General features: G+C 36.0%; 1 protein-coding gene across 3 annotated transcripts in view; it reads right to left on the reverse strand.

Annotated features, from left to right (window-relative positions):
• Positions 1–4,989, reverse strand: part of Atrnl1 (attractin like 1) — a gene marked incomplete at its 5' end in the record, with an annotated part of 630,201 nt that extends 625,212 nt beyond the window's left edge. For all 3 annotated transcript variants that reach the window (XM_017800920.1, XM_008844317.1, XM_017800921.2), the window contains 2 exon segments: positions 3,090–3,177; positions 4,815–4,989. In XM_017800920.1, coding sequence (XP_017656409.1) covers positions 3,090–3,177; positions 4,815–4,989 — 263 coding nt within the window.
• Positions 4,990–11,885: the final 6,896 nt, after the last annotated feature.

Here is an 11,885-nt window from a genome sequence, read left to right on the forward strand (position 1 = left end):
TAGATTATAGCAGAAATCTTCCCAAATCTAGGGCAAGAAATGGACATCTACACAGAAGAGGCAGTTAGAACTTCAAATAGAAATGACCACAGAAGATCCTGCCCATAACATATTATATTCAAAATGTCAAAACTATGAAACAATGACAGTATTTTAAAACTATGAAGGAAAAACAAACTCAGAAAGGTAAACACATCAGAATAATATCAGACCTCTCAGCAGAAACTCTAAAAGTCAGGAAAGCATTGAATGATATGCTTCAAGCCTTGAAAGTAAAAAATTGTCAGCCTCTTGAACAAATGATGCAAGAAAAATTGGCTATCCTGATACAGAAGAGTGAAGCTAGATCCCTATCTCTCCCCAAACGCAACTCAGATGGATGAAAGACCTTAACAGTAAGACCTGAAACTTTGAAATTTCTAGAAAAAAATACTTCAAGAAATCAATATAGGGTTAGAGTGATGGCTAAGTGGTTAAGAGCACGGGCTGCTCTTGCAGAAGACCAGGTTCAATTCCCAACATCCACATGGTGGCTAACAACCACCTGTAACTCCAGTTCCAGTGGGGGAACAGGGGAGAGTAGTAGGGGACAAGTACAAGAAAGATAAGAAAGTGGTATGTATAAAAATGTCATATAACAAATCTAGGGAAACTGCTTAGTAGGTAAAGCACTTGCTGTGAAACCGTAAGAACCAGAGTTTGGCTCCTCAGCACCTACACAAATGCCAGTCAGCTATGGCAGCCCACCTGTAATCCCAGTGCTCAGGAGGCAGAAACAAGGGATCCCTGAAGCAAGCTGGTCAGCTAGATCAGTCAAATTGGATTCAAATGCCTCAGTATACAATATGTAGAACAAATGAGGAAGACATCCCATGTCAACCTTTGGCCTCCACATGCAGGCATACACGTGTGTGCACCCACACACATGTATACACATACACACAAAGAAAAAAATGCATTAATAAAACTCAGTACTTTGTACACTGAAAAATATACAAAAAATAAAAGGTATCTAAATTATAAATATATATGCTTTTTGCATAATACAAAATTGTGCCCTAAAACAAACAGAAACTTCTAAGAAATCTTGAATAGCCAATCTTGGAAAAATAAAAACAAATCTGAAGTCTCATACTTTCTGACTTCAAAATGTACTATGAAACTACAGTAATCAAAGCAGTGCGGTAGTAATGTGATGACAAACATACACATTGACACAAAAGAATCGAGAGCCCAGAAATAAGCTCTATCATACATGATCAAATACCTTTTACTATAATGTCAAGGCAATTTAATGGGAAAAAGGCAGCCTTTTCAACAGCTGGTTCTAGGAAAGTATTTGCCCAAATGCTGAAGAATGAACCCGAACCTTTAACTTACACTACATACAAAAGTAATTCAAAGTGAGAAAGGGATGTAAACATAAGATTTAAATTGTTTGAACTTTTAGAAAAAAAAATAGGAAAGGCTTCATGATGTTTGATTTGGCAATGATTTCTTATCTATGTGACCAAAAATAAAAATGAATTAGACTACTAAAAACTGAAAACTGTTGGGGTGGTTGATGTAGCTCAGTGGTAGAATACGTGCTTATCAGGCCTAAATTCAATCCTCAGCACCTCCAAAAGATATGTCAGTGGTATAGCATTTGCCTAGCACACAAGAGACCCTAGGTTCAATCTCCAGTACCACATCAAAAAAAGTAACACTATAAATAAATTGAAAAGACCACAGAAGAGGAGAAAATATTTACAAATCATATATTTGGTAAAAGATTAATATAATACACAAAAAAACTCCTAAAACTTAACAACAAAAAAACAATTTTAATATGGCAGAAGAGTTGAACAAACATGTCTCCAAAGTAGATACGTAATAAATGCTTTAAAACTATGAAATTCAGCTGTAAACCTGAAATTTATAGCTAATTCTGAAAAAGATGCATCTTAGCTCAGAAAACTGTTATTGAATATGTCAATGCTGTTGTAATGAAATGTTTCTTCTAAGTATGTGGTTATTAAATAATTAACAAAAAAATAACCAAAACAAACACACACAAAAAAACTATGAACAGCACAAATTTCTAGGTAAGTGAAAATCAAAATCACAAAGTGATAACACTCTATTCTTAGCAAGGGCCTATTCTTAAAACAAGAGGCAGACTGTTAGCAAGCTCTGGACAAACTGGAACCCATTACCTTTACTAACAGTATATAAAATGGTACTGACACGAGTGCAAAACAGCATGCCAGCTCTTAATAAACAACATAGAATTACCTTATGATCTACCAATTCTGCTTCTGGAAATGTATCTACAAGAAGTGAAAGTAGACACTCAAATTGACATTCGCAGTAACGAAAAGGAGAACGAAGTCTTAAGTGTCCAGCAACAGACAGTTTCTTTAAGACAGTACATACTTAAAATGAAATATTATTCATACTGCCATTCATATGAGACTTGAAAGCATTATGCAAAGACAGCAAGTCAGTCACAAAGGGACAAATATTGTATGATTCAGTAGGTACCCAGGTACAGTATGTATCTAGACTAGTCAAATTCAAAGACAGAAGTAGACTGATGGTTTCCAGGGGTTGGAGAAAGGGGAGAATAGTTATCACCTCAGTTTTACAAGATGAAAAAAGTTACAAAGATAATGGCAGTGATAGTTATGTAATAATGTAAATGAAGTTAATGCTACTGAACTCTTTACTTCAAAATACTCAAATTTTATGAATACATACTTTACAGTTTAAGTGCTTAATATAGTATAAAGCCACAGACAAAAATCCAGTCTTCAACAAAGCATGCTATAATCCCAAAACATGGAAGCTAAAGCAAGAAGACCAGAGTTCGAGGCCAGCCTGAGAGAACTAAGAAGACCTGTCTCAAAATCAAATGAAAAAACACCAAAACAGCAACAAAACCTTAATCTTCATTGCTTTGCATTTAGAATGTTAATGAGATCACAGTTATAATACTATGATTTACTGTTCTCACAGTGTTTGAAATACATCTGAAACTTAGTACTCCTTCTATCTAATACCAACTCCTAAGAAAATGATTAAATTCTTAAAAGCAGGAGATATACCTGGTATAAAGCAAGAGAATGTCCATATCTCTGGAGAGGTCCCCTCGATGCAGCGCCTACATTCCATATACTGCTTTCTAAATTGTAACTAAAAGCAAGAAAAGAAACTAAATTAACAAGCTGATTCATTTTCAGCTGTTTAATTTGTATGTGCTTTCCTTTACTTGTATCCAAACTCTCATTAAACTCAAAAAGAAATATAATAATTTCATGTATCATATTGGAAATTTTTAATAAAGCCTCAGTCAAGAAATAATCTACTCTAAAATCCAATCACTTAAATATGTAATGTATAAGAATTTGAGTAAGACATTCATTAGTAGAATTAATTTGTCAAATTGTCTTTAATAATTTCAATTAACTGATTAACTTAAAAATGAGCTCTTCTAGCCAGGCATGGAGGCACATGCCTTAATTCCAGCACTTGGGAGGCAGAGGCAGGAGATCTCTGTGAGATCGAGGCTAGCCTGGTCATAGGAAATTCCAGGCCAGGAAGGGTTACAGAAAGACCATGTCTCAAAAAAAAAACAAAACAAAAATAAATAAATAAATAAAAAATAAAAAACAAGCTCTTCTGAACTTTAAAAATAAAAGTCCAGTTTTTCTTGGAAAGAAATGAAAAATTCTCCCCCAATTTACAATAGCCATTTGCTTGTAATATTTATGTATGGTCTTCACACATCTTAGGAGTAAATCAACTGAGAATTATATATTTCCTATACACAAATATAACTTATTTATTAATAATTCTTCTAAATTATGCAAAATAAATCCAGTAGTATAAAGGTTTTATAAAAACAAGTTACTCTTGGATTATGGGACACAAAGAATCATTATTATTTCTACTAGTCTACTATGTATGGACACTGTAGTTCTACACTAGTGTTTAACCAACAGGATTCCAGATGGGCAACATCATACTCTATATTCAATCCTAATTTGCCTTGGTTTCCTTCAGTGATGGGTTGCAACCTATGAGCCGAATAAACCCTTTCCTCCTCAATTTGCTTTTGGTCATGGTGTTTATCACAGTAAGGGAGAAACCAAACTAGAACACACGGCCTACCTTTGTGTCAAGTTAATATTTTTTTATTCATAATTTATTTAAAAATACTCTAGAGAAGTAATACAAGCTCTATACAAAACAAACTCCTGTGTACAATGAGAAATGATTAACTTTGGACAAACTGAATTTACATAGTTCCAAATCTGTATTTTAACAAGTGTGCTGGATAGCTTTAGTGTCAACTTGACACACCTGGGTTGAGGGAGCCTCAATCGGGGAATTGCCTCTATTGGACTGGCCTGTGGCCATGTCTGAGGGGCATCTTCTTGATGAGTGATGTGGGAGGGCCCAGCCCACTGTGGGTGGTGCCATCCCTGGGCAGGTGGGCCTGTGTTGCATAAGAAAGCAGGCTGAGCAGGAGCCGAGGGAGCAAGCCTGTAAGCAGCGTTCCTCCATGGCCTGTGCTCCAGCTCCTGCCTCCAGGTTCCTGCCCTGAGTTCCTACCTTGGGCTCCCTGATGAACTGCGACCTGGGAGTTATAAGACAAATAAACCCTTTCCTCCCCAAGTTGGTACTGGTCAGAGTGTTTTGTCACAGCAATGAAGAAACAAACTAAGACAACAAGTATGTACTGCCACAAAAACAGCCGTTTATATATTTGGACAAGGAAATTTAGTTTTAAAAGAATAGAATCTACAAATCTAAAATTAAATACTTACTTCAGGACCATTTGAAAAGAACTGTAGTTAAAAGTATATCCACCAATCACCCACATAAACTTCCCATGTAAAACTGCTTTATGTGAAGCACGACCTACAGAAGGACTGAAGGGCTTAACATTGGGCAAAATCCAGTAAGACTCAGTTGAAGGAACATTCAAAGAGCAATCAGGACCTATTTAAAAAAAAAATCAAACAACATACTGGATTAAACAAATATCATATAGAACCATATTAAATATAGATTAGGAGAACTTAAAAATATAATATTCATCATAATAATCAATCTACACAGTGGTACATACCTGTAATCCCGTCACTCAAGAGGCTAAGGCAGGAAGACTGAGAGTAGTTCAAGGCCAGCCTGAGCTACATAAAGTTCTAGGATAGCCTGGGCTACATAGCGAGATTTTTTTTGTTGTTGTTGTTGTTCCAAGAGGTCTTCCCTCCAAAAATAAAAAAAGGAATCAGTCTCAAATACTGACTTGCACCTAACTTGCAAATAAAAGGTTTAAAGGGGAGTGGGGGAATCATCAGATTTGAATATGCTCAAATGAATATCACAACCTAAAAAAATTGCTTAAATAACATGAAATTTCAGATTTATCTTAGTATACTACTAGAATATTAAAACGGAAATCAATACCCTCAAATCCCAGCTGTCACTTACCAACATTGTGACCCTGAACAAATCTGCTTCCCTTCCTATCATCAAGCTTTCACATATGAAATGGAAATAACATACTCCCACACATTAAAAGTTTTTAATTTTTAACAAAAAAAAAGTATAAAAAAGCATTTATAAATTATAAGCTATTAAAATATGAAAATAAGGATCACATTGTTCTTACAATCAGTAAGAACTAAAATAACTTCAGTATTTATATGTATATATAAAAGGATTTATTCACAAAATTTAATATAAAGTGATGATTGAAGAATTTATAGAAAATGTAGAAGGTGAAAAAAGTTATAAAGAGATACATAATCATTCAGTCAAAAAATATTTTGATTCTGGAGAGATAGCTCAGCAACTAAGAGCACTGATTGGTCTTACAGAGGATCTGGGCTCAGTTCCAAGCAACCACATGGAAGCTAATAACCATCCATAACTCCAGTTCCTGGGGATCTGACACTCTCTCCTGACCTCCACTGACACTGCACAACACAGGTGCACATACATACATTCAAGCCTCAAAAACTTAAATTTTTAAAAATTAATAAATAAAACTATTTTTAAATTGTTTCATAAAAGCACCACTAAACAGATTCAGAAGGTTGTGTACTTGTATACAGATACACACACGCACGCACGCATATGTGTAACCATAATAAAGAAGAGATAACAAAATTGGGGGAGGTCATTTGAAGAGTTGGAGAGGAAGGAGGGTAGAAATTATGTAAATACAGTACTCAAGCATGAAATTCTCAAGAAATAAAAACTTTTAAAAGGTGTGGTGGTTTGAATGAAAATGTCCCCCATAGGCTCCAAGTGTTTGGACATTTTGTCCCCAGATGATGGCGCTGTTTTGGGAGATCTTAAAGGTGTGGCTATCCTGGAGGAAGCACATGGGGGTGGACTTAGAGAGTTCTTAAGCCTTGCCAGATCTCCAGTCACCCTCTTGCTTCCTGTGCCTGTGTGATGATGTGAGAGCTTAGCTTCTGCTGCTCCTGGCTCGGGTCAGTGTTTATATCACAGCAACAGAAAAGTGACTAATATAAAAGGTAAAGACTCACAAATGATTTTAAATCTGGTGAAACTAAAATATACTTAAACAGACATGCTTACAGTTCTTTTACAAGTATAAAAGTAACATAAATTACATGAAACTAGTAAAATTACATCCACAGGCATACATGCCTGCTTTCTTTGCACTTCATTTTATTGCACTGCACAGATACTACACCTGACATAAGCTAAAAGTCAATGGCAGCCCTAAGCAAAGCAAGTCTGTAGCAGTTATCTCAGAGCAGCATGTACTACTTCCTTCCTGTCTCTGTATCAGATTTGCAATTTTCAAGCTGTGTCATCATTACTGTTTGGGGTCACCACAAATCACATCCACATAAGACAATAACCCTAAGTGATGTGTGTTCTGACTATCCCAATAACTGGTCAGTCCCCATTTCTCTTCCCTTCCTCATACGTATAGCACCCTTAGAGGCCAGAGAGGGCATGAGGTCCCCTGGAACTGGAGTTAGGACTGTTTAGCATCACCATGTGGGTTCTGGGAACCAAACCCTGGTCCTCTGCAAGAGCAGCAAGTGTTCTTAACTGCTAAGCCATCTCTCCAGCCCCAATATCTCTCACTTTAAATCAAAAGCTAGAAGTGATTAAGCTCAGCCTGGCGTGGCGGCTCACACCTTTAATCCCAGCGCTTGTGAGGCAGAGGCAGGTGGATCTCTGTGAGCCTGAGGCCAGCCTGGTTGACATAGCCAGTTCTAGGCCAGCTGGGGCTACAGGGAGATCCACTCTCAAAAAACAGAGAAAAGAAATGACTAAGCTCAATAAGGAAAGTAGTTGAAACTGAGATACATCCCCAAGTTCTGAATGCAAAAAAAAAAAAAAAAAAAAATTTCTTAAAGGAAACTAACAGTACTACTCTAGAACATGAATGACAAAGTGAAATACCCTTATTGCTAGCATGGATGTTGTAGGGGTTTGAATAAAAGATCAAACTATCTGCAGCATTCCTTTAAATAAAAGTAGACTCAAAAAGCAGAATATAGACCAGAGCAAGGGTTTAACTCCATTCAATTCTAGAGGTAAGAAAGATGTAGAAGAAAAGTTTGGAGCCAGTAGAGGCTGGTTCATGAGGACTAAGGACAGAACCAGTTCCAAAAAATGCAGCAGCAAGGGCTAATGTAGACACTGCAGCAAGTTTATTCATAGTTACCACTGGTCAATCTGCAGAAACTACATTGGAAACTTTACAGAAGGGTGTCACCATTCTAGACATCAATAAGAGGATCTGGGATTTATGATGGTCAAAATATCAACATTAAAGAGTTGCAAAGAAGTTGAAATCAGTCCCACAGATAATTTTACGTGATTCAAAACCACAGGGAAAAAAAGTAACTATAAATCTGGTGGACACAGAAAAGGAACTGGAAGTAGAACATGAACATATAAACTGAAATGCTGCAGTCTTGTGATAAAATTTTAACCAATAATTACTTCGTATGAAGGGGCAAAGAAAATGGCTTCCTAGGATAGAATCCACTGGTAAAGATTCCAGGAACACTGTTGGAATGACAGGACGAATATTGCATACCCAGGGTTAATAAAGAAGTCTGAGAGGACTAGCTCCAATTTTGAAATAAGTTCTGCTATGGATAAAATGTTATCAAACAGTATGACATCTTGCTACTAAGAAATTGTACATGAATAGAGGAACCAAACTGACACTGCAAACCTCACTGACATCTCACTTTAGGAAACTCCACAGCTACCTCAACATTTATTAATGACCAAGCTGATCAGTCAATAGCCATTGAATTGAGGCAAGATCTTCCACTATCAACAAGAGATAATGATTTACTATCAGCTCAAGTAATGGTTAGCTGGGAACTGAACCTGGGGTCTCTGTATGAGCAGCCAATGCTCTTAACCACTGAGTCATCTCTCCAGTCCTAAGACTGGAGAGGTAAAATAGGTACTCTACAATCAGACTTGAGGTAAAATAGGCACTCTACAATTATTGTAATAATTTACAATAATTATTTTATTTAACTTTTATTATAATTATTATAATAATTTACTCTGATCCCTCCCAAATTAATAGCTCTATTCCCATAATCTCTCATGAATTCAAGCTATTATTATTTTTCTCTTGGATATATAATCATCACTTCAAACTTAACAAATCAAAACTAAAACCTTAGGGCTGAGGATGCAGCTCAGTGCTAGAGCTCATATTTAGCATACGTGAAGCCTAAGCTCAATCCTCAGTGTCATAAAAAAGTAGACAAAATTTTAACTTTGTTCTTCAGTAAACCCAATGTCTTTACCAATATTTACCATCTGGCACTCCCATTTACCCAGTTGCTCAAAACAAAGACTTTACAACCTACATCCTACCAACCAATTTTTATACTCATCAGTATGAAGATATTATAACCTTTTCAAATGTTAAAATGTACAAATGTGTCAATAATTGTTATTTAGTAGCTCTTTGGTACCCACAGAGGACTGAGTCCAGGACCACTACCTACAGATATCAAAATCTGTAGATACTCAAGTTCCTTGTGCAAAATGGCATAGTATTTGGCTCATATATGTATATATATAATTTCCTAAATTTTATAATATAAAATTATGCATATATATATATAATTTCCTAAATACTTATTTCTAAATTACTTATAAACTTACTGCTAGATTTCTGCTACTATAACAAATACTTGACATAACCAACTTATAAAGAGAAAAGATTTATTTAGGCTCACAATTTTTGAAGTTTTCAGCCCATTACTGTTCGTCCTGTACTACTCATACTGGTAGGAGTACATGGCAGAGAAGGCTTATTCACCTCATAGCTGGGAGTGAAAGAACTGAAACAGGAAAGACCAGGATCCCACAACCTCATTGTGTACACACTCCCAATGACTTAAAATCTTCCACTAGGCCCAATTTTTTTAAGTTCTACCACATCCCAATAATGCCAAGCTAGAAACCTGCCTTTATTCAATACATCAGCTTTTAGGAGACATCTCAGATCTAAATTATAGCAAATACTTAATGCAGTGTAAATGCTATGCAGTTATTACACTTTATGTTTAGGTACTAATAGCAAAATTGTCTATATAAGTTCAACATAGAGGTGATGTATACAAATATAAATTTCAAGTATTGTCCATCTACAGTCTAATCTGTGGAATCTGTGGATTTTGGGGATAGTCAACTATGGCTGTATGTCAGGATTTCAAGTACCAGCCTTGCTTTCCTTCCCAATTTCTCTGAGCCCATTCTAGATAATCCAGATCTCTCTATAATAGGTAACACTAGGGGTAAGACTAGTCTAGTATTGCTGCTCTAGTCCAAGGCCAGCATCCATTTTGATTTTTGTCTCAGTACAAACGCCTTACTAATAATGATTTTTTTTAATTCTATAACCCCATCAGATTCTACTGAACTTGTCCTCTACAGATAATATCCTAGCCCAATTCACCATCCACTCTAGCCTAAAACATAGCTACAGTTTCCAAACTAGTCTATTTATTTCCATTCACAGATATTACCCATCAAATCCAACTGTCCACAGAGCAACCAGAATGATTAAAAATATGAATCTACAACAATCACTTCCATACTCAAAAACTTTCCATGAGTTCTTATCACACATTAAATAAAATGAAAATCCTTAACATAGCCCACAATTACTACCTTACTAGCCTAATGCTCAACCAATCAATACACGGATGAATGGATGAAAACCACCTCAGGACTACAGAGGATTGAGAGCATGAATTATGGAGTACAATCTAGCTTTCCTACTTACTGTGAAATCTTGAACAAAGTTACTTAACTTTCCTAAGCTTCATGTTATTTGTATAGGTTACAACTAAAACATAGGATTTTGTAAAGATAAATGAGACTTTATATGAGGAGCAATGACATTATTATTATTAAATTTCCTTCTACACTTTTCAAGGAAACTAAATATAATTATGCCAGGCAAAACAGAGCTCCGAAACATACTGCTATTAGATATTATAAATATACAAGCCAAGAAAAAAAGTAAAGTTCCCTATACATTTAAGTAAATCTTATTAAGAAGTAATCTCATAAAATAAAGTATTATAAAGATTCAAAAATTCTCTTAAAATAATTCCAGAATAATTTATGTTCTTTCTTCCTTTCCAAAGTATAGTCTAATGATTTTGCATAATAAAAAGTTTTCCTAAGGAAATATATCTAACATATTTTATACACTTAATTTATATAATGCAAGTAATTTTTATACTGATTTCTATTATAGAATCAAACATGTTAGCTTCCACAAGGAAGGCAACTAATATTTCAAGTCTTCAAATGAAGGAAACTGTAATTCCCTCAAGGCACTCCAAACCTATGAAGAGATTCACGTACTAGTTTCTGATCTATGAGGAAAAATTCTAGTTGTTACATATGGAGACAAAATCCTAGCTGTGAATATTTGTTCATCCAAAAAGCAGACAGGTGAATTAATTGTTCTTTTACTAATCTATTCAGCAGCAGATTTTTCATTTCTTGTTTTTAAAAATACAAGCTGGGTGTGGGGGCACATGCCTTTGATCCTAGCAGTCGGGAGGCCAAGGCAGGCGTATCTCTGTGAGTTCAAGGCCAGCTTGATCTACATAGTGAGTTCTAGGCCAGCTGGGGCTTCAGGGAGCCCCTGTCTCAAAAAGACAAAAATAAAAAATAATAAATAAATAAATAAATAAATAAATGACAAATAAAAATATTTTTATTATTTTTATATTCTAATGGGACATAACTGTTTGACCAAAACTCTGTGTTTGAGGCTTCTGTGTCTTTGCCGAAGAGGGAGATTGTCAAGTGTCAGATAGGAATGTGAGGCACAACATTGGCAGGGAATTCCTGCTTCATGCAAGCCCATGTTGTCCAATGCCCAAGCAATTCAGAAAAGGGCACTGGATCCCCTGGAACTGGAGTTATGGATGGTTGTTAGCTGCCATGTAGGTGTTGGGAACTGAACCCAGGACCTCTGCAAGAGCAGCCAGTGCTTTTAATCTCTGAGCTATCTCTCCAGCCCCCAAATTTTTCATTTCTTATAGTAAGAATTATTCTGAAGTCAGACATGGCAGCACATGCTCTTAATTCTAACACTCAGGCGGCAGAGGCAGAGGCAGAAGGATCTCTGAGATTAAACCCAGCCTGATCTATATAAAGAGTTCCAGAACACCTGGAGTTACAGGAAGATGTTTTCTCAAAAAAACAAAACAAAAAAGAATTAAGACAGGGCGTGGTGGTGCACGCCTTTAATCCCAGCACTCAGGAGGCAGAGGCAGGCTGATCTCTGTGAGTTCAAGGCCAGCCTGGTCTACATAATGAGTTCCAGGACAGCT

This window comes from Nannospalax galili, unplaced genomic scaffold (assembly GCF_000622305.1).
Source record: "Nannospalax galili isolate Female #2095 unplaced genomic scaffold, S.galili_v1.0 scaffold1362, whole genome shotgun sequence".
Taxonomy (NCBI): Eukaryota; Metazoa; Chordata; class Mammalia; order Rodentia; family Spalacidae; genus Nannospalax; species Nannospalax galili.